Source organism: Coregonus lavaretus, assembly GCF_964263955.1.
Source record: "Coregonus lavaretus genome assembly, contig: HAP1_SCAFFOLD_5599, whole genome shotgun sequence".
NCBI lineage: Eukaryota > Metazoa > Chordata > Actinopteri > Salmoniformes > Salmonidae > Coregonus > Coregonus lavaretus.
Window position 1 is genome coordinate 15,263 of NW_028156523.1, and position 23,599 is coordinate 38,861.

At 43.4% G+C, this 23,599-nt stretch overlaps 2 protein-coding genes across 3 annotated transcripts; one reads left to right on the forward strand and one right to left on the reverse strand.

Annotated features, from left to right (window-relative positions):
* Positions 1–3,128: 3,128 nt before the first annotated feature.
* LOC311126272 (serine/arginine-rich splicing factor 5-like) lies at positions 3,129–16,102 on the forward strand. Of its 2 annotated transcripts, XM_084200283.1 has the most exons (9): positions 3,129–3,218; positions 3,722–3,867; positions 9,652–9,722; positions 9,873–9,992; positions 10,328–10,357; positions 11,391–11,463; positions 14,106–14,179; positions 14,308–14,415; positions 14,768–16,102. In XM_084200283.1, the coding sequence occupies exons 2-9, from the start codon at positions 3,742–3,744 to the stop codon at positions 15,108–15,110; spliced, it is 945 nt and encodes a 314-aa protein (XP_084056409.1). In that variant the 5' UTR covers positions 3,129–3,218; positions 3,722–3,741; the 3' UTR covers positions 15,111–16,102. The 2 variants fall into 2 exon arrangements, with proteins under 2 accessions (XP_084056409.1, XP_084056410.1); XM_084200284.1 differs by lacking the exon at positions 10,328–10,357 and having other exon boundaries at positions 3,141–3,218.
* A 910-nt stretch (positions 16,103–17,012) lies between these two features.
* LOC311126269 (hepatic sodium/bile acid cotransporter-like) lies at positions 17,013–23,595 on the reverse strand (the record flags this gene model as incomplete). The annotated part of the gene is made up of 3 exons (XM_084200281.1): positions 17,013–17,229; positions 17,380–17,564; positions 23,461–23,595. Coding segments are annotated over 3 exons (537 nt in total), but the record flags the coding sequence as incomplete, so codon positions are not given.
* Positions 23,596–23,599: the final 4 nt, after the last annotated feature.

Consider the following 23,599-nt stretch of genomic DNA (forward strand, 5'->3'; position numbering starts at 1 on the left):
AGACATTTTTAAATTTTGCGTGTTAAGGGATTTAAAAAGCTTGTAACTATTTTTTTCCATCCAGACCACCGTTGTTTCCTAAATGACAATGAAAACAAAGTCCATCTCTTGATTCTGCATTTCAATGCGTTCATGTTTTGTTTTTTTCCTCTGTACGTTGCAGTGGGGTGTGAAGATCGTATTTTTAATATTTGTATAAAGTTTAATTTAATTATACCGTGTGTATATAACTATTTCTAATTAAAGCTTTTTTGAAAGTGTGTGTGTGAGATGTGATGTGTGTTTTTACATTGAAGATCATACAGTGCCTTGCAAAAGTATTCATCCCCCTTGGCATTTTTCCTATTTTGTTGCATTACAACCTGTAATTTAAATAGATTTGTATTTGCATTTCATGTAATGGACATACACAAAATAGTTCAAATTGGTGAAGTGGTTTCAAAAAAATTATACAAAATAAATAACGGAAAAGTGGTGCGTGCATATGTATTCACCCCCATTGCTATGAAGCCCCTAAATAAGATCTGGTGCAACCAATTACCTTCAGAAGTCACATAATTAGTTAGATTGCACACAGGTTGACTTTAAGTGTCACAGGATCTCAGTGTATATATACACCTGTTCTGAAAGGCCCCAGAGTCTGCAACACCACTAAGCAAGCGGCACCATGAAGACCAAGGAGCTCTCCAAACAGGTCAGGGACAAAGTTGTGGAGAAGTACAGATCAGGGTTGCGTTATATAAAAAAAATATCCAAAACTTTGAACATCCCACGGAGCACCATTTAAATCCATTATTTAAAAATGGAAAGAATATGGCACCACAACAAACCTGCCAAGAGAGGGCCGCCCACCAAAACTCACAGACCAGGCAAGGAGGGCATTAATCAGAGAGGCAACAAAGAGACCAAAGATAACCCTGAAGGAGCTGCAAAGCTCCACAGCAGATATTGGAGTATCTGTCCATAGAACCACTTTAAGCTGTGCACTCCACAGAGCTGGGCTTTACGGAAGAGTGCCAGAAAAAAGCCATTGCTTAAAGACAAATATAAGCAAACACGTTTGGTGTTCGCCAAAAGGCATTTGGGAGACTCCCCAAACATATGGAAGAAGGTACTCTGGTCAGATGAGACTAAAATTGAGCTTTTTGGCCATCAAGGAAAAAACGCTATGTCTAGCGCAAACCCAAGACCTCTCATCACCCCGAGAACACCATCCCCACAGTGATGCATGGTGGTGGCAGCATCATGCTGTGGGGATGTTTTTCATCGGCAGGGACTGTGAAACTGGTCAGAATTGAAGGAATGATGGAAGGCGCTAAATACAGGGAAATTCTTGAGGGAAACCTGTTTCAGTCTTCCAGAGATTTGAGACTGGGACGGAGGTTCACCTTCCAGCAGGACAATGACCCTAAGCATACTGCTAAAGCAACACTCAGATCACCGACCATTTCGAATCCCACCGTACCTTCTCCGCTATGCAATCTGGTTTCCGAGCTGGTCATAGGTGCACCTCAGCCACGCTCAAGGTCCTAAACAATATAATAACCGCGATCGATAAAAGACAGTACTGTGCAGCCGTCTTCATCGACCTGGCCAAGGCTTTTGACTCTGTCAATCACCGCATTCTTATTGGCAGACTAAATAGCCTTGGTTTCTCAAATGACTGCCTCACCTGGTTCACCAACTACTTCTCAGATAGAGTTCAATGTGTCAAATCGGAGGGCCTGTTGTCTGGACCTCTGGCAGTCTCTATGGGGGTGCCACAGGGTTCAATTCTCGGGCCGACTCTATTCTCTGTGTATATCAATGATGTCGCTCTTGCTGCTGGTGACTCTCAGATCCACCTCTACGCAGACGACACCATTTTGTATACATCTGGCCCTTCATTGGACACTGTGTTAACAAACCTCCAAACGAACTTCAATGCCATACAACACTCCTTCCGTGGCCTCCAACTGCTCTTAAACGCTAGTAAAACTAAATGCATGCTCTTCAATCGAACGCTGCTTGCACCCGCCCGCCCGACTAGAATCACTACTCTCGGCAGGTCTGACATAGAATATGTGGACAACTACAAATACCTAGGTGTCTGGTTAGACCGTAAACTCTCCTTCCAGACTCACATTAAGCATCTCCAATCCAAAGTTAAATCTAGAATCGGCTTCCTATTTCGCAACAAAGCCTCCTTCACTCATGCTGCCAAACATGCCCTCGTAAAACTGACCTACCGATCCTTGACTTCGGCGATGTCATTTACAAAACAGCTTCCAACACTCTACTCAGCAAATTGGATGTAGTCTATCACAGTTCAATAAAACCATTTAAACCTATGATTCATTAAATGAAACCGAAAGGTTGGACCTCACTGTTTAAGAGGGCCTAGACATTACATTTACATTTTAGTCATTTAGCAGACACTTACAGTTAGTGAGTGCATACATCATTCTTTTTTTTATATATATATATATTTTTTTACTGGCCCCCCGTGGGAATTGAACCCACAACCCTGGCGTTGCAAACGCCATGCTCAACCAACTGAGCTACATCCCTGCCGGCCATTTCCTCCCCTATCCTGGACGACGCTGGGCCAATTGTGCGCCGCCCCATGGGTCTCCCGGTCACGGCCAGCTACGACACAGACATTTTAAGAACACCTGAATTGATCTGTCTTCGGTGGTTTTTATTCAGCGGCCCAAAGATTGATGTGTAGTGAGTAAGCAGGCTAAAAGATCGATAGATCCATAGTAAACATGGGTGGAAGGCCTGTAGAGAACAGATACTTTGAAGCCTACCCCACTGTGACCTCCTCAAGGACACTCCAGGACAACCGCACCTCATTGGAGTGCAAAATTGTGTCTAACATCAGCCTATATAGTATCATGATACTGGCTAGCTGTTCGTCTTACTAACTGTAAACGCAACAGCAGCATTTACCTGTACATCAACATACAATCAAGTCTGAGGACATAAAGCGCCGTGCCATTTTATATTGGGTCCCCTACTACTATGACGAGTGACGAGCGCCACCATCCATTGTTTTATGTAGATTTTGAACCTTGTGACTGGGTGACACCTAGCGGCTAGATAAAGTACTAGTGCGCCGTGTCATTGAAAAGCCGAGTGAAAACAGACTCCATTTTGTGTGCGTGTCTTTCTCGCTGTGTTTTGAAGAGGCAGCAGCCAGCAAGACGATCCCTCAGAAGAAAACACACAGAAAGGTATGTTAAAATGAAGATTTGCACAATTAAAATGGATGTAACTAATGTTAATGCACTAGTATTGGCAGTCGGAAACAATGTGGTTAACAAGCTAGTTAACTTCTTTGTGGTGTTTATCTTACGTTTGCAAACGCAATCACAAGGCCCCCAAAAGTGCACGATGACTGTCGCAGCTAAGATAACGATAAATACTCGGTTTTGAAACCTCTCCGGCATGAGTATACAATATTGCACGGCATATTATATTTGTTTATTTCGATAGTGTATCGACCTTCTGTTTTACATTCTGCAATTTGTGAACGATGGACTTCTAGCTAGCCGACGTTAGCAAAAATTGCTGTTAGCTAATGAATGATGTGGTTGTGCGCATGAAGTATTTCTGATATGCTAACGTTAGCTGCCACGACGTTCTAACAACATTCCTTCAATATAGTTATTTTTTTGTTGTTGAATATTTGTCAACGTAAGTGTTTTTTGGTTTTTCTTTACTGTTTTGTTATCAGATACACATCCTACAGCCAGAATGAGTGGATGTCGCATTTTTGTCGGCCGGTTGAACCCGTCTGCCAGAGAGAAGGACGTGGAGAGATTCTTCAAAGGATATGGCCGCATCCGAGACATCGACCTCAAGAGGGGCTTTGGTTTTGTGGTCAGTATACACACAAAGTCAGTATACACACACACAAAATCAGTATGCACACGGCCTTTTCACACCGCATTGTTCTAACGCTTCAAACACACCGACTGTGTCTGCGTCATGGTCCTCTGTAGCTCAGCTGGTAGAGTACGGCGCTTGTAACGCCAAGGTAGTGGGTTCGATCCCCGGGACCACCCATACACAAAAATGTATGCACGCATGAATGTAAGTCGCTTTGGATAAAAGCGTCTGCTAAATGGCTTATTATTATATTATGGTACACCAGAAGTACATTCATTTTCAATGGAACGCTGCGTTTGCCTTGCAGCATTGCGTTGAACATTCACCTTCTGCTACCATGTCTGTCAACTCGTTTACACATACAGTTTGACGCGCAAATTCGATAAAACCAACGTATGCACCACACAGAACGCACTGCCTCAAACGCTCCATTGGAAATGAATGTACTTCTGGTGTACCATGACACAGTCGGTGTGTTCGAATTATAAGGAGGCAGTTGGCTCTTGTCGAGGTGTAGTGAACGCGCTTACAAGCTTTTAGTTTTGTGGTCAGTCCACACACAAATGAGTACATGCACACAATAAGGTTATTGAGAATAGTCCGATTTAATATAATAGTTCATTTAAATGTTTACATGCTTTGCAAGAACGATTTCCCTAATAATCCTGTTTTCATGGGCACATCTGAAATCTGGCTACCTGATGGGACTTTGATAAATGCAGAAAATCGCAGATCAAAATAAACATTCTACCACAGCGAACGTGTTATTTTTGTGAAGCCAATTCGATTCTGAGTTCAGACATATTGTGTGGCTTACTGCATTAGCATCGAATAGCCCCCGCGATATGCAACTTTTCAGGGAGGTTGGGAACCAATATACACAAGCAGTTAGGAAAGCAAAGGCTTCCGAGCTGGTCAAAAAGTGTTGGGACACTGTAAAGTCCATGGAGAATAAGAGCACCTCCTCCCAGCTGCCCACTGCACTGAGGCTAGGAAACACTATCACCACCGATAAATCTACAATAATCGAGAATTTCAACAAGCATTTTGCTACGGCTGGCCATGCTTTCCACCTGGCTACCACTACCCCGGCCGCCAATTTCCGAGCGCACTCCAGAGGGAATCGCAGTCAGTGTGGGTCATGGGTAAATTCAGAGCGTTTAGTGCGCAAACTATACGCTCTGGCACGGCCCTTACGAAAAAAGATTGCAGTCAGAGTGCAGTATGCATTAAATACTGTGTTCAAAACCCAAAATATGATTTTGCAATTACTGCGTCCGAAATACCTTAGTCGACTGCAGTTTCAAAACTGTATATATTTTTTTAAAGGGAAGACCAGCAGTCAAGCACCCAAGCTAACCGGCTAAAGTTGGCTAGCTTGCTAGCTACTTCTAGACACAAATGAGAGAACACCTCACTGACCTTTTTTTTTTTTTTTATTCGCCCTAGCAAAGCTGGTTCGGCTGTTTTCATGTTCTGTAGAGCGTCTAACTGTGCTGCTGGGAACAATTTAATGGGTGTTCTTATTATTATTATTTTTTGCCCACGTTTATTGACACCGGTCATATTCAACAGGTGTTGCGCGTTCGTAAATCCATCAGTTATTCTGCGCTCTGGCACACGCAGACGAGAGTGATCTGAAATCGGAGTAAATGCCTGAGTGAATTTGTATGTGAACTATTTCTGAAGATGAATAGGTCGTTACCAATAAAACGTCAAAATAAGATGCAGAGTGTTCGATTTGCCTGCTGAGACCACCTGACAAGTGTGCTGTTCTCAAGGAATTGTTAAGTAAATGTTAACTATTTGGTTTTAATATCATATCCTCTTAAAGAGCATAGTCAGGCTACTTTCCGGCCTATTCCGTGCAAAACAAGTGCGCACACTTAGCTCTAATCAGTTATACAGCAAGTACAGTGGGGGAAAAAAAGTATTTAGTCAGCCACCAATTGTGCAAGTTCTCCCACTAAAAAAGATGAGAGAGGCCTGTAATTTACATCATAGGTACACGTCAACTATGACAGACAAATTGAGAAAACAAATCCAGAAAATCACATTGTAGGATTTTTAATGAATTTATTTGCAAATTATGGTGGAAAATAAGTATTTGGTCACCTACAAACAAGCAAGATTTCTGGCTCTCACAGACCTGTAACTTCTTATTTAAGAGGCTCCTCTGTCCTCCAGTCGTTACCTGTATTAATGGCACCTGTTTGAACTTGTTATCAGTATAAAAGACACCTGTCCACAACCTCAAACAGTCACACTCCAAACTCCACTATGGCCAAGACCAAAGAGCTGTCAAAGGACACCAGAAACAAAATTGTAGACCTGCACCAGGCTGGGAAGACTGAATCTGCAATAGGTAAGCAGCTTGGTTTGAAGAAATCAACTGTGGGAGCAATTATTAGGAAATGGAAGACATACAAGACCACTGATAATCTCACTCGATCTGGGGCTCCACGCAAGATCTCACCCCGTGGGGTCAAAATGATCACAAGAACGGTGAGCAAAAATCCCAGAACCACACGGGGGGACCTAGTGAATGATCTGCAGAGAGCTGCGACCAAAGTAACAAAGCCTACCATCAGTAACACACTACGCCGCCAGGGGCTCAAATCCTGCAGTGCCAGACGTGTCCCCCTGCTTAAGCCAGTACATGTCCAGGCCCATCTGAAGTTTGCTAGAGTGCATTTGGATGATCCAGAAGAGGATTGGGAGAATGTCATATGGTCAGATGAAACCAAAATAGAACTTTTTGGTAAAAACTCAACTCGTCGTGTTTGGAGGACAAAGAATGCTGAGTTGCATCCAAAGAACACCATACCTACTGTGAAGCATGGGGGTGGAAACATCATGCTTTGAGGCTGTTTTTCTGCAAAGGGACCAGGACGACTGATCCGTGTAAAGGAAAGAATGAATGGGGCCATGTATCGTGAGATTTTGAGTGAAAACCTCCTTCCATCAGCAAGGGCATATAAGATGAAACGTGGCTGGGACTTTCAGCATGACAATGATCCCAAACACACCGCCCGGGAAACGAAGGAGTGGCTTCGTAAGAAGCATTTCAAGGTTCTGGAGTGGCCTACCAGTCTCCAGATCTCAACCCCATAGAAAATCTTTGGAGGGAGTTGAAAGTCCGTGTTGCCCAGCGACAGCCCCAAAACATCACTGCTCTAGAGGAGATCTGCATGGAGGAATGGGCCAAAATACCAGCAACAGTGTGTGAAAACCTTGTGAAGACTTACAGAAAACGTTTGACCTGTGTCATTGCCAACAAAGGGTATATAACAAAGTATTGAGAAACTTTTGTTATTGACCAAATACTTATTTTCCACCATAATTTGCAAATAGATTCATAAAAAATCCTACAATGTGATTTTCTGGATCTCTTTTCCTCATTTTTTTCTGTCATAGTTGACGTGTACCTATGATGAAAATTACAGGCCTAATCTTTTTAAGTGGGAGAACTTGCACAATTGGTGGCTGACTAAATAGTTTTTTTCCCCACTGTAACTGCATGCTTGTCATGATCACTAAACATCAATTGATCATGTTATTTTAGATTTATTAGGGTATCTTCACGATTTCTCAATATTGGCCACTATTTATTGGATATTTGAGTGATTATAAAAGGTAACTCTACCTGACAAGTATGAGTGGTTTAGGTTAATTTCCCATCCTTTGTGGGCTCTGCCTGTCAATCGGCAGAAAGAAGGGTGGTTTTGCCGATGTACTGTTGGCAGATGTTTACTTTGCAAGCTACCGGTAGAAACTTTGTGCAGTTCACTTAACATAGTGGAAAGTAGACCTAATGTACTTTTTTTCTCCAACCAACGTAGGGCTACCTAGCGAAGTTGGCTAACATATCCCCTTTTCAACATTGTTTTTAAGTGTTTGATCACGACTGTTGCTGACAGACATTATAGGCTACATTGATTGATGGACCACGTTGAATTGGCTAGCTACCCAGTAAGCACCCGCGTCTTTGGCCAATTTTTTGTATCAAAATGCATAGGAAATATGTAGTTTTGAGAGCATTTGCACATTGGCAAGACGTCGCCGAGACATCAGAATGTAAATCAGAATAGAATGTTGATGCCTGGCCGACGTATTCATAGGATGCTCCGCCGTCACCCGGTCGCGTTGTGCCGTTGTTATGAAAGTTTAAGTCGCCCTCTACTGGCGGCGCAGTAAGGGGTGCCCAGTCATTCTGGAAGGAGACGGATGACGGTTTAGTCAAAATTGCACTATAGTGCGTGGAAATACGATGACATTGCTGAAGTTGTCAAATGTTTTTGTAGGAAACAACTTTGCCAGCGTTATCATGTTGTCAAATTCACTTTAGACCGATGGCAATGTTGTCATTGGTTAGCAAAGTTTGTCAAAAATAGCTAGCAATGCTAACTTTAGCTAGCTAAAATCAAGCTAACGTTATGCTGCATCTAAAGTCAATCTGGCGACATCATCAAAATGATGACAAAAGGTTTTCCTACTAATTTATTTGCCTCCTTTTGAAAGGCATTGTATTTCCAAGCCACTAATGCACTTTAGATATCTTCATCAGTACTCATTGATGCGTTGAGTAGAATGCTCAGTCGGGCATCGGTCCAAAACTAACATTCAAAATAAATATTGTGACGAAACACGCCACCCATGAATAAACAATGTAGTATTTAGATTGTAGGCATTCTAAATACATCTGCAAGATGTCTTGCCAATTAGCAAACAGTCTCCATATAACATCTTCCTGACGTAGCCTGTATACGCCGTGCCTACATTGGGCAGGCGCGTGTGTCAGCCAATAGCAGATCATGTCAATGTGGCTAGTTAACAAGTTAACTTTCAGGGGATAAACTAGATGGTTATATTTGCTTGCCATCTAAAGTGGTGATGACAGTAGTCCTGTGGTCCTCTGTAGCTCAGCTGGTAGAGCACGGCGCTTGTAACGCCAAGGTAGTGGGTTCGATCCCCGGGACCACCCATACACAAAAATGTATGCACGCATGACTGTAAGTCGCTTTGGATAAAAGCGTCTGCTAAATGGCATATTATTATTTAGTCCGACTGACAACTTTACCAGGACGTGCTCGTTCCAAAAGCCTAATCTCTGAAGCAAGCTAAATGACATGTTTGCTTAGCTAGCTACATGACAAATGGATAGGCTATTCTCATGCATCTGAAATTACATTATCATTTGATGTTTACTGATCGTGAAAAGCATGCAGTTACTTGCTTTGTAACGCTACTAGAGCTAAATGTAGAATAATCAGAAATGTGTGTTTCTGACAATACACTTCAAGAGGTTATGATATTAACCAAATAGTTATAACATTTTATTTAACAATCCCTTAAACTGCACTTGTCAATGGGTTTTAGCGGCGCTGGGGGTCTCCTTGTCCCCCAGCAGCCAAATCCAACGCTCTGCACCGTATTGTGACGTTTTATTGAAAACAACCTATACGTAAAGTTTTTTTCCCCCAGAATTCCCTTCACTCGTGCAAGAGGAAGCTCGTTCTAGCACGTGCGCAGATCAAATGCACCGCTGTAACTCTGATTAAGCTGTTTACTTCGAAGGCTTGCTCAGAAAACCAGGTTTTATTCAGCATATGCTTACGCGGATTACACCGAATATTTTTTTTTTTTACATTTTATTTTTAAAAGATGAACATAGTAAGGTGTTTACATTACTAATGCCATACTCGGCCTTCTCCGCTAGCTAGTTGCAGAGGAAGTCTAGAATGGATAGTAATCTTAATGTTCTATTTCCTCCAGGAGTTTGATGATCCTAGGGATGCGGAGGATGCAGTTTATGAACTGGACGGCAAGGAGCTCTGTAATGAGAGGTAGAGTGGCGGTATCTCTGTTCATGGTGGACATTACACATCACCACCATGGCTATTATAACAGCCTTCCATAGCCTTTTTTGTTCTGTCTCAAGCCCTCTATGTTCTCTCCCCCTATTATTTTTTTCTTCTTCTCTCTCTCTCTCTCAGGGTGACCATTGAGCACGCCCGTGTGCGCCTGCGTGGTGGCCGGGGACGTGGTGGCGACAGAGGAGGTGGTGGAGGTCGCTTCCCGGATCGCTACGGCCGTGGCTCCCAGGATAGTCGGAGGTACGTGGACATTCATACTATCAGCTAGCGTCTTACAATTCCCCAGTGTGGACTTTCCACACTCGTCGCTAACATGTAGATTCCAGACATCTGAACAATCCCTTTACATGTGGACATTTTTTGAGACAAAATACGCACATGAAGGTATTATTAAACCAACTTCAAAACACTGTTTTTTTTTGTGTGTGGTTTTGTTCGTCACCTGAGGCACGCGCTCAACATAATTGCGTGCATGCATATGCCTGGTTATAGAAATCTCAATGGCAGTACCAGCATTTTTAAAGTCTGTTTTAATAATACTTTCCTGTGGATATTTTGTCTCAAATCTCCATAAGGACCAACCAACCAAGTGGACAACAAGCAGAGTAAGTTCAAATGACAGTTAATTCAACACTCTGTCTATACAAGGCACCTTTTGGAAAATTGCAATGTGTATGTATATATGTGTGTGTGTGGTATGTATATATACATACATACATACATACATACATGCATACACACACACAAAGTATGTGGACACTCCTTCAAATTAGTGGATTCGGCTATTTCAGCCATACCTGTTGCTGACCGGTGTATAAAATCGAGCACACAGCCATGCAATCTCCGTAGACTAACATTGGCAGTAGAATGGCCCGTAATGAAGAGCTCAGTGGGACTTTTGAAGTGGCACCGTCATAGGATGCCGCCCTGCTAGAGCTGCCCCCGGTCAACTGTAAGTGCTGTTATTGTGAAGTGGAAACGTCTAGGAGCAACAACGGCTCAGCCGCGAAGTGGTAGGCCACACAGGCTCTCAGAACGGGAGCGCGTAAAACACTCACTACCGAGTTCCAAACTGCCTCTGGAAGCAACGTCCGCACAATAACTGTTCGTAGGGAGCTTCGTGAAATGACCAACTCCATTATTCATGCCCTTGAATTTGGAACGCGATATTCGACAAGCAGTTGTCCACATACTCTTTGGTTATGCAGTGTAAATCCAACCTAATCTAGGAGTCCAGCAAACTCGGCTCCGTGGGGGGGGGGGGGGCCGACACGGCTCTCATCCCAACCTAGATTAGGCTGGATTTACACTCATCCCCTTTAAACTATTTCTTAGATATTTTGTTATTGTTAGTCAGTCATGGTGCTGTATACATATAACATCTCCGTTGGAGTGTCGATCTAGGATCTGATAAACATGTTAGATTATAATGAATGGACAGGAATCAACACTGAGGTTCTCTCTCCCAGCACAGCAAAAGTATTAGGCTACTAGTCAGGATCAAATCCGGCCTTCGGCTAAAACGAAGAAACGAGTGACGATGACCCACCAATGGGTTCTCACCCACTGTAAGGGAACCACGGTTCTAGATCATCTGCAAGATTCTCACTGTTCTTTTTGTCTCCCCCCCCATCACAGTAGGAACCCTCCTCCGATGCGTACGGAGAACCGTCTCATCGTGGAGAATCTGTCATCCCGCGTCAGCTGGCAGGTGAGTTCCTTACCTGGGCGTGTCTCTACCTGCCTGTTAGTAACCCCAGGCTCTGAGTGATCAGACAGAGAGAAATACAACGCTCTGCTTTATACCTGATACCTTCACTAGTAATGATCTCAAGGCAGCTGCCTGGTGCAGTCCAGGTAAAGACTAATACAAGACTCATACTTTTTTCTTTTCTTTTTTTACCTACGTTTTATTGGAGTGAATGTGGTAATATTCCATGGGCTGAGAGCAAATAAATATGAAAATCGACAGCACTAAATGTGTTGTGATGGGCCCAAATAGCTCCTTGCAAAGTATTTAATAACCTATCAAGAGCTCTCAATACATATCCAGCCTTTTCCTGAGAGCTTCCAGTGGAAAAACAGCCAGCCATAGCTATTTGCTGCATCTAAAGAATGCAGTTGATTTTAGATACAAAAGGAAGAAAACAACGAATTTGTCTGTTTTTTAATTTTAACCAATTCTTCACCCCTTTATTTGCCAGCCTGACTGTTGTGTCGTATGGAAGAGAGCGCTTCTTATGGTGGAGTTAACCCAATCAGGGTCCCTCTCTCTGGGTTGAGCCATGTCGTGCCAGTCAGCCCACTGGTAGTTGGTTCCTCTCCTCCTGCTGGTCGTATGAGAGGGTGAGGTCCCACCCCCGGGTCCCCACTACTCGCTCTGCTCTAGAAGCGCTGGCGTGGCTGGCTGCCCCTCCCCCCCGGTGGGGGGCCTCAACGGCCGGAGCGCCGTGCTGACAGAGATATCACAGAGAGGCAGAAAGAGAGTCGATGATGGTGTTCATGATGGTGGCACCGTATTTGTCTGATCGATGGTGGTCCGTTAATTTGAGAGGCTTCGATCGATCCATATCCCCCCCCCCCCCCCAATTCCCCCTGTGTGCTGTGGTTCCGTCCTCACATCGCGAGAGGTACCCAGAGGTGGATCAAATCTGCTGAGCGAGGTCACGAGAGGTCAAGGTTGGATCACGAGGTGCGATCAAGGTGGTTATGGTATGATGAACTAGGAGAGTCTGCTGCGGCCCCGCTCCAAGGGGGTCACAGGTATTGGTTTCCTCTCTTCCTCACTGTACTGAGACTGAGGGGGGTGCCGAGCCCGAGACGGGGTTCCCGTGCCGGCCGTTAGGGAACTCCTTTCTAGCCAGAGACAACAGGGCTCTTAGTGCTGCTCAACACAAAAAAAGATCTGCTGGTCATGCAGGCTGTTATGTTTATATTGACTATTCTGTGTAGTTGTTTTAAAGAGAGCGGGGTTCCAATAATTTGAGACAATGTAAAATCCAAAGACATTTTTTTTCAGGTCTATTTGACTTTAGCTTCCTCCATTTTACAGATCCAATAACATTTGTGTTTACACAGGCAGCCCAATGGAGCTCGACCTAGAAACCCCAAAATGCGTTACCGCTTGTACGTTTTCTGTGAGATAATTGCAGTCAGTTAACATTACCTTTTTATGTACATAAATGCTTCAAATTTCACAAAGTGACGTTAGCTGATGAAGATTATCATAGTATAGCCATCCCTATGGAGAAAGAATGGGGTTTTGGAATAAATGCCGAAAGATAAGGTCTGAGGTTAACACAAGCTTAAGAGATCATATACGTTTTGTTCTATTGAGATAATTGCAGTCAGTTAACATTACCTTTTTATGAATTATGAAGCTTTTTGCTATTTAAATAAATGCTTTAAAAAAACCGCTGTTAATTTCCCCGTAGGCTTTGTCCAACTAACCATGACGTAGTTAGTGCCTACAAAAAGACGCAATTACTATTTCTCTCTAGTGGAGGTGCGTAAAGATTGCGGCCCACATGCACTTACCACAAATGCCTTGTTTTGTTAAGTTCTCCGTATTGTACATTGCTCGCCGTAACTTTTTTTTTTCTATATTCATTAGCAGTGTACATGATCCCAATTTTAGCTTAAGGATGCCAGAAATTAGAGGGAGAAAAAAAAAAGATTTATTAGGCACATTGAACCATGTTGCGTGCCGTAGTTTTAAAGACTCAGTGGATAGTGCTAAAACAATGACGTCATATCTGAATTCCTCCATCTTGATTAACGCTCGCCGTTCTGATCTTCTTTCCACTAATTTGGTCTTTTGACCAATCTCATCAGATCTGTTTCAGAGCTGATATGATTGGTCAAAATACCAATTAGTGGAGGGGGAAAAAGATCAGAATGGGCTGCCTGTGTAAACAGCAATTTGTTCTTCCGGGGAAGGCTTTCATCACATTTCCTTAAACTGATATACAGTAGGGCTTTGTATCCTCTGTTCAGTTGAATACTTTTTGGCCATTTTGCCTAGCTCTTCTTTTGGCTTAGCTGCAAAGGAGTTTCTTAGGGAAGTGTGTGGAGTTTCTGAACCGCTAGTTCTGTCAATTTGGTCCCTTCGCACACAGACAGACCTGACCGTTAACTGACAGCTACTTTTGTAACGTAATGTCTTTGTTGCTGGACCAGACAGCCAGTCATTTTGCCGTGTTCTCTGAGGTTCTTGGACCCCTCTCTTTATCTGTTAGCCTCTGTAGTTGCTCTATGATATCTAACCGTCTCTCTCTCTTTGGGGAAATATTATGCATTATTTTGACAGCGTTGTGTCCTGGTACGGTCCTAATTTAGCCTGTCGTTGTGTAGGACCTGAAAGATTTCATGAGACAGGCTGGGGAAGTCACGTTCGCCGATGCCCACCGCCCCAAGCTCAACGAAGGGTAAGAATAAAATGCATTTCCCCAGCCATTCTTCAACATCCATACTCCTCCTAATATAACGGTGGACATTTAAACCACCATGTCAGTTGTGTCCTACTGAACTCTTGTTTTGTCATGTCGGTCTTCAGGGTGGTTGAATTCGCCTCTTACAGCGATCTGAAAAACGCAGTTGAGAAGCTGTCTGGCAAGGAGATCAATGGAAGGAAGATCAAGCTGATTGAGGCAGCTAAGAAGAGGTGAGTGGTCTGGAGGATAAGCCCTTCTAGATGTTTCCACGTGTCTTTAGATTCATGTTAAAGGGGGGGCATTTTGTAAACTTTTCCCCCAGAAATTATAAAATTGTTTTAAAACTGTTTGTAAGCTTTTAAAATAATTTTCAACTGATTTATTTAACAGTGATGAAGGTATGGTATGCAAAATGGGTCAACTTTGAGGATCTTTTATCTCTTCAATGTTTTTGGCATTCAGGTCCAAAACATAACTTTCTGACCACTTGGGTATGAATGGAAAGTTCCAGTTCGACTCAAAAGGGGTGTGGTCAAAAAGTGATAGAATTAAAATGGGTCTTTCCTCCTCCCTCTTCTCCAGGGGTTCCAGGAGTCGTTCCCGCTCAGAGAGCTCCTCTCGTTCCCGTTCTCGTAACCGTTCCCCGTCCCGCTCCAGGACACCCCGTCGTTCCAGGTCCCACTCCCCCAAGAGGAACTACTCTCGCTCTCGGTCCCACAGCGGCTCCCCAGCCCCCCGTGGAGGCGCAGGAGGTGGGGCTGCCCCCGCCTCCCCACCACCCAGGGCTAAGGAGACCTCCAAACGGCCCTCCAAGCCAAGCAAGTCTGCCTCTCCACACTCCCCTCCCCCTGCACAGCGTGCACCTTCCAGGTCTCGGTCTAGGTCTCGTGGCTCTCGTTCCCCGTCCACGGACAGCCGCCACTGAGTATTGAGAACAGGAATACACTCATTTTGACATGAACACACGCATAGCTAACGCTCACACACATACACAGTACATGAATACACTCCCATTAAGACAAACGTGAACACACACACACTGTTTTAGTAAGACTACAGGGCCTGCTATCTCTGTTTTCCCTCGGTTTCCTCTCTCCGGCCCCCTCTCTTCTGACATGGCTGACCTTTGACCTACTGCAGCATGGTGGGTGTCCTCGGTAAAAGCATCACACTCTGAACACAATGACGGTTTCAGTTTGAGCATTTATTCTGAAACCTTGGTTTTGTTTCGGTCAGTATTTTTTACTTGGTTTTGTTTTTTTGTTTTTGTAATTCAAAGCTCATGTATGATTTGATTCCCCTCTGCCCGCTGTTGGGTGGCAGCTCTGATATCATGAACAGTTGAGAATTCCAAGTCCTGTTGCATGATGGTAATGAATGTGATTGGGTAAGGTTTTGGGTCGTACCATTCTCATCTCAGTGTAGGGGTGGCGTAAGGTAACCGTTTGGGGAATTGTTTTGTTTTATGCTGTGATGATGATTATTTTTTAATAGGATGCCATCTTTTTTTTGGTGTGTCAGACTTTGTGAAGATGTTTTATCCTCAGTGAAGACTTTGTGACGGGCAGTGAAGATGATGTTTTATCCTCAGTGAAGACACCTTGTGAAAACATTGTTGTACATGCTGTGTTTTTATTTGAACCAATTTCTATTGAATGTTTAAATGGAGTGGTATCTCTGTACTTTTAGTTTCTGTATAGCATTATATACATTTCCCTTTTACAACTTATTGTGAAGAGGTTTTAACACCTGGACAATAGTTTGGAAAATAAAACATTTTGTACGCTAAAGCATGAAGTATGATTTTTTTTTTTTTTTCAGTGTTTGATATGAAGGTTATTTGTATTTCCATGGAAAAAGAACAAGTCCCAAAGCAAATGACCAATAAACAGTTTTAAATAAAGCATTAAAATACAATTTGTGTATGTCAACTTGAGAAGTTAAACTTCAACAAAATTGTGCCACTATTAATGTTCTTAGTAATTGAACTTAAAACCAATATTTAGTAATAAAATGTCACATTACTATTTTACAATGTTTTCTGTAGCTTGTCCACACATTGACACTACCATGTCTTTGATCAGAAGTACTTATGTAGTTGGAACAGTACATAGGTTTATCTTTTCGGTTAATTACACACGTCATACCACACACACACTGCTACACTTATACAGTGTAGTCACTTGGCACAATCAATCCACCTTCAAAACGCCTGCTGCCATGCATCATTGTAAGTGCAGGGTACTGGGTGTTTTTTAAGTCCACATTTTGTAAGAGTTCCTGGTAGATGAGCCTGATGACATCACCAGGGTCCATTTCAGACTGCGCTGATGTGAATCTGAATTCCATCAGATCAGCCGTTTTAGACGGCCACGTCACTGAGCTTCATCTCCTCTGGCTGTTTATCCATGGCCTCGAACACCTGCTGCTCTGTGGGACGGGGAGAGAGCGAGAGAGGAGGACCGTTGGGGCTAGCTGTCATCTGACAAAATGACAGCAACCTGGACAGCTAAGATTGAACTGGGTCCTCCGGTCTTTGTTTTGTGATGACACAACTAATGTAGGTTTTAAGTTTGATTGGGAGAATGGGCCTGTATTCATAAAGCGAATGAGTAGGAGTGCTGATTTAGTATTTAGCAAAATAATGAATAAGATTTAATGGACACGGGTAACCTTGTCCCAGATCAGCGCTCTTATTCGGAGATGCTTTATGAATACGTGCTCTGTCTCCTAGTTGAGGTGAAAACCTCCGTTGTGTCATCACAAGTGACCTGATGTCCAGGTCTGACTAGGTGCTTTGTAACTGTATATCACTCACGGACGGGGGTCAGTCAAGCCTACCTTTCTTTGGTGTTTTAAAGAACCTCTGGTGAACCCTGAAGAGGGCGATGAGCAGGAAGGCCTCTCCCACCTGACACACTATGTAGATCATAGGGAACAGGTAGAGTGGACCAATCACATCGGGAGGGAATGCCACCTTCAGAATGGTGGAACACAGCTGGATGTTCTGGCAGCCTGTCTCCATAGCGATGGTCCTCCGCCCCCTTGAGGAACAGGAAGTCCAAATAAGGAAACTTGAACAGATTGATTGACCATGGAGTTCCAGCTGGAATGTATATGTATTTTCTCTAAATCAAGAAATGTTTTACTAAAGAAAAACCATCATCCTTAACACTATCGTCACCATGACTTACGATCCGTTTAGTTTGAAGAGGTATGAGAGGACGTATCCGAAGGTGTAGCCAATGAGGGGCATGAGGGCAGCGGTGGCTATGAGTGGGGGGGACAGGACGGTCAGCATCAGATCCATCCCTCCTACGGTCATGCTGACCAACAGGCCGATCACTACCATGGACATCAACAGAAGGGACAGACCAACCTGGAGAGAGAGGGAAAAGAATAGGAGAATAATACTTTTATATACTCTACTGAAATTGTCCGTTGGGGTGCACTTGATTTAGCTTGAAATGTGCACTTTTGGGATTACTCAGAGTTAAGCGCAGTTTGACTTGGCTATTTGACCCAGGTCTTGATTGAATGACCTGTATGCTCCATGCCATAATGATGGTCTTGGAGCACTGTAGTATACTGTGTACTGTACTCTACCTTAGTGATGGTCTGTAGTACTGTACTCCACCTTAGTGGTGGTCTGTAGTACTGTACTGTACTCTACCTTAGTGATGGTCTGTAGTACTGTACTCTACCTTAGTGATGGTCTGTAGTACTGTACTCTACCTTAGTGATGGTCTGTAGTACTGTACTCTACCTTAGTGATGGTCTGTAGTACTGTACTCTACCTTAGTGATGGTCTGTAGTACTGTACTCTACCTTAGTGATGGTCTGTAGTACTGTACTCTACCTTAGTGATGGTCTGTAGTACTGTACTCTACCTTAGTGATGGTCTGTAGTACTGTACTCTACCTTAGTGATGGTCTGTAGTACTGTACTCTACCTTAGTGATGGTCTGTAGTACTGTACTCTACCTTAGTGATGGTCTGTAGTACTGTACTCTACCTTAGTGATGGTCTGTAGTACTGTGTACTGTACTGTACTCCACCTTAGTGATGGTCTGTAGTACTGTACTCTACCTTAGTGATGGTCTGTTGTACTGTACTCTACCTTAGTGATGGTCTGTAGTACTGTGTACTGTACTGTACTCCACCTTAGTGATGGTTTGTAGTACTGTATTGTATTGTACTCCGCCTTAGTGATGGTCTGTAGTACTGTACTGTACTCTACCTTAGTGATGGTCTGTAGTACTGTACTCTACCTTAGTGATGGTCTGTTGTACTGTACTCTACCTTAGTGGTGGTCTGTAGTACTGTACTCTACCTTAGTGATGGTCTGTTGTACTGTACTCTACCTTAGTGATGGTCTGTAGTACTGTACTCCACCTTAGTGATGGTCTGTAGTACTGTACTCCACCTTAGTGATGGTCTGTAGTACTGTACTCCACCTTAGTGATGGTCTGTAGTACTGTACTCCACCTTAGTGGTGGTCTGTAGTACTGTACTGTACTCTACCTTAGTGATGGTCTGTAGTACTGTACTCCACCTTAGTGATGGTCTGTAGTACTGTACTCCACCTTAGTGATGGTCTGTAGTACTGTACTCCACCTTAGTGATGGTCTGTAGTACTGTACTGTACTCTACCTTAGTGATGGTCTGTAGTACTGTACTCCACCTTAGTGATGGTCTGTAGTACTGTACTCCACCTTAGTGATGGTCTGTAGTACTGTACTCCACCTTAGTGGTGGTCTGTAGTACTGTACTGTACTCTACCTTAGTGATGGTCTGTAGTACTGTACTCCACCTTAGTGATGGTCTGTAGTACTGTACTCCACCTTAGTGATGGTCTGTAGTACTGTACTCCACCTTAGTGGTGGTCTGTAGTACTGTACTGTACTCTACCTTAGTGATGGTCTGTAGTACTGTACTCCACCTTAGTGATGGTCTGTAGTACTGTACTCCACCTTAGTGATGGTCTGTAGTACTGTACTCCACCTTAGTGGTGGTCTGTAGTACTGTACTCTACCTTAGTGATGGTCTGTAGTACTGTACTGTACTCTACCTTAGTGATGGTCTGTAGTACTGTACTCTACCTTAGTGATGGTCTGTAGTACTGTACTGTACTCTACCTTAGTGATGGTCTGTAGTACTGTACTCCACCTTAGTGATGGTCTGTAGTACTGTACTCTACCTTAGTGATGGTCTGTAGTACTGTACTGTACTCTACCTTAGTGATGGTCTGTAGTACTGTACTCCACCTTAGTGATGGTCTGTAGTACTGTACTCCACCTTAGTGGTGGTCTGTAGTACTGTACTCCACCTTAGTGATGGTCTGTAGTACTGTACTCCACCTTAGTGGTGGTCTGTAGTACTGTACTCCACCTTAGTGGTGGTCTGTAGTACTGTACTGTACTCTACCTTAGTGATGGTCTGTAGTACTGTACTCCACCTTAGTGATGGTCTGTAGTACTGTACTCCACCTTAGTGGTGGTCTGTAGTACTGTACTCCACCTTAGTGATGGTCTGTAGTACTGTACTCTACCTTAGTGATGGTCTGTAGTACTGTACTGTACTCTACCTTAGTGATGGTCTGTAGTACTGTACTCCACCTTAGTGATGGTCTGTAGTACTGTACTCTACCTTAGTGATGGTCTGTAGTACTGTACTCCACCTTAGTGATGGTCTGTAGTACTGTACTCCACCTTAGTGATGGTCTGTAGTACTGTACTCCACCTTAGTGGTGGTCTGTAGTACTGTACTCTACCTTAGTGATGGTCTGTAGTACTGTACTGTACTCTACCTTAGTGATGGTCTGTAGTACTGTACTCTACCTTAGTGATGGTCTGTAGTACTGTACTCTACCTTAGTGATGGTCTGTAGTACTGTACTCCACCTTAGTGGTGGTCTGTAGTACTGTACTCCACCTTAGTGATGGTCTGTAGTACTGTACTCTACCTTAGTGATGGTCTGTAGTACTGTACTGTACTCTACCTTAGTGATGGTCTGTAGTACTGTACTGTACTCTACCTTAGTGATGGTCTGTAGTACTGTACTCCACCTTAGTGATGGTCTGTAGTACTGTACTCCACCTTAGTGATGGTCTGTAGTACTGTACTCCACCTTAGTGGTGGTCTGTAGTACTGTACTCTACCTTAGTGATGGTCTGTAGTACTGTACTGTACTCTACCTTAGTGATGGTCTGTAGTACTGTACTCTACCTTAGTGATGGTCTGTAGTACTGTATTGTACTCCACCTTAGTGGTGGTCTGTAGTACTGTACTCTACCTTAGTGATGGTCTGTAGTACTGTACTCCACCTTAGTGATGGTCTGTAGTACTGTACTCCACCTTAGTGATGGTCTGTAGTACTGTACTCCACCTTAGTGATGGTCTGTAGTACTGTACTCCACCTTAGTGATGGTCTGTAGTACTGTACTGTACTCTACCTTAGTGATGGTCTGTAGTACTGTACTGTACTCTACCTTAGTGATGGTCTGTAGTACTGTACTGTACTCCACATTAGTGATGGTCTGTAGTACTGTACTGTACTGTACCTTAGTGATGGTCTGTAGTACTGTACTCCACCTTAGTGATGGTCTGTAGTACTGTACTGTACCTTAGTGATGGTCTGTAGTACTGTACTCCACCTTAGTGATGGTCTGTTGTACTGTACTCTACCTTAGTGATGGTCTGTAGTACTGTACTGTACTCCACCTTAGTGATGGTCTGTAGTACTGTACTGTACTCTACCTTAGTGATGGTCTGTAGTACTGTACTCTACCTTAGTGATGGTCTGTAGTACTGTACTGTACTCTACCTTAGTGATGGTCTGTAGTACTGTACTCCACCTTAGTGATGGTCTGTAGTACTGTATTGTACTCTACCTTAGTGATGGTCTGTAGTACTGTACTGTACTCTACCTTAGTGATGGTCTGTAGTACTGTACTCTACCTTAGTGATGGTCTGTAGTACTGTATTGTACTCTACCTTAGTGATGGTCTGTAGTACTGTACTGTACTCTACCTTAGTGATGGTCTGTAGTACTGTACTCTACCTTAGTGATGGTCTGTAGTACTGGGTACTGGACTCTACCTTAGTGATGGTCTGTAGTACTGTACTCCACCTTAGTGATGGTCTGTAGTACTGTACTCCACCTTAGTGATGGTCTGTAGTACTGTACTGTTCTCTACCTTAGTGATGGTCTGTAGTACTGTACTGTACTCCACCTTAGTGATGGTCTGTAGTACTGTGTACTGTACTGTACTCTACCTTAGTGATGGTCTGTAGTATTGTACTGTACTCTACCTTAGTGATGGTCTGTAGTACTGTACTGTACTCTACCTTAGTGATGTCTGTAGTACTGTATTGTACTGTACTCCACCTTAGTGATGGTCTGTAGTACTGTGTACTGTACTGTACTCTACCTTAGTGATGGTCTGTAGTATTGTACTGTACTCTACCTTAGTGATGGTCTGTAGTACTGTATTGTACTGTACTCCACCTTAGTGATGGTCTGTAGTACTGTGTACTGTACTGTACTCTACCTTAGTGATGGTCTGTAGTATTGTACTGTACTCTACCTTAGTGATGATCTGTAGTACTGTATTGTACTGTACTCCACCTTAGTTATTGTCTGTAGTACTGTACTGTACTCTACCTTAGTGATGGTCTGTAGTACTGTATTGTACTGTACTCTACCTTAGTGATGGTCTGTAGTACTGTACTGTACTCCACCTTAGTGATGGTCTGTAGTACTGTATTGTACTGTACTCCACCTTAGTGATGGTCTGTAGTACTGTACTGTACTCTACCTTAGTGATGGTCTGTAGTACTGTGTACTGTACTGTACTCCACCTTAGTGATGGTCTGTAGTACTGTATTGTACTGTACTCCACCTTAGTGATGGTCTGTAGTACTGTACTGTACTCTACCTTAGTGATGGTCTGTAGTACTGTGTACTGTACTGTACTCCACCTTAGTGATGGTCTGTAGTACTGTATTGTACTGTACTCCGCCTTAGTGATGGTCTGTAGTACTGTGTACTGTACTCCACCTTAGTGATGGTTTGTAGTACTGTATTGTACTCCGCCTTAGTGATGGTCTGTAGTACTGTATTGTACTGTACTCTACCTTAGTGATGGTCTGTAGTACTGTGTACTGTACTCCACCTTAGTGATGGTCTGTAGTACTGTGTACTGTACTGTACTCCACCTTAGTGATGGTCTGTAGTACTGTACTGTACTGTACTCTACCTTAGTGATGGTCTGTAGTACTGTGTACTGTACTCCACCTTAGTGATGGTTTGTAGTACTGTATTGTATTGTACTCCGCCTTAGTGATGGTCTGTAGTACTGTACTGTACTCCACCTTAGTGATGGTCTGTAGTACTTTGTAATGTGCAGTACTTTACCTTAGTAATGGTCTTGGAGTACTGTGTACTGGACTCTACCTGAGTAATAGTCTTGGAGTACTGTGTACTGGACTCTACCTTAGTAATAGTCTTGGAGTACTGTGTACTGGACTCTACCTGAGTAATAGTCTTGGAGTACTGTGTACTGGACTCTACCTTAGTAATAGTCTTGGAGTACTGTGTACTGGACTCTACCTTAGTAATAGTCTTGGAGTACTGTGTACTGGACTCTACCTTAGTAATGGTCTTGGAGTACTGTGTACTGGACTCTACCTTAGTAATAGTCTTGGAGTACTGTGTACTTGACTCTACCTTAGTAATAGTCTTGGAGTACTGTGTACTGGACTCTACCTTAGTAATAGTCTTGGAGTCCTGTGTACTGGACTCTACCTTAGTAATAGTCTTGGAGTACTGTGTACTTGACTCTACCTTAGTAATAGTCTTGGAGTACTGTGTACTGGACTCTACCTTAGTAATAGTCTTGGAGTACTGTGTACTGGACTCTACCTTAGTAATGGTATTGGAGTACTGTGTACTGGACTCTACCTTAGTAATAGTCTTGGAGTACTGTGTACTTGACTCTACCTTAGTAATAGTCTTGGAGTACTGTGTACTGGACTCTACCTTAGTAATAGTCTTGGAGTACTGTGTACTGGACTCTACCTTAGTAATAGTCTTGGAGTACTGTGTACTGGACTCTACCTTAGTAATGGTCTTGGAGTACTGTGTACTGGACTCTACCTTAGTAATAGTCTTGGAGTACTGTGTACTTGACTCTACCTTAGTAATAGTCTTGGAGTACTGTGTACTGGACTCTACCTTAGTAATAGTCTTGGAGTACTGTGTACTGGACTCTACCTTAGTAATAGTCTTGGAGTACTGCGGCCTGTAGTAGTTGATGAGGATTCCGATGCTGCAGGGGAACAGAGTCATGACCAGGGCCAGAGTGATGCCAGCGTAGGGAACAGCACTCTCCAGGTTGGAGAAGCCCTGGCAG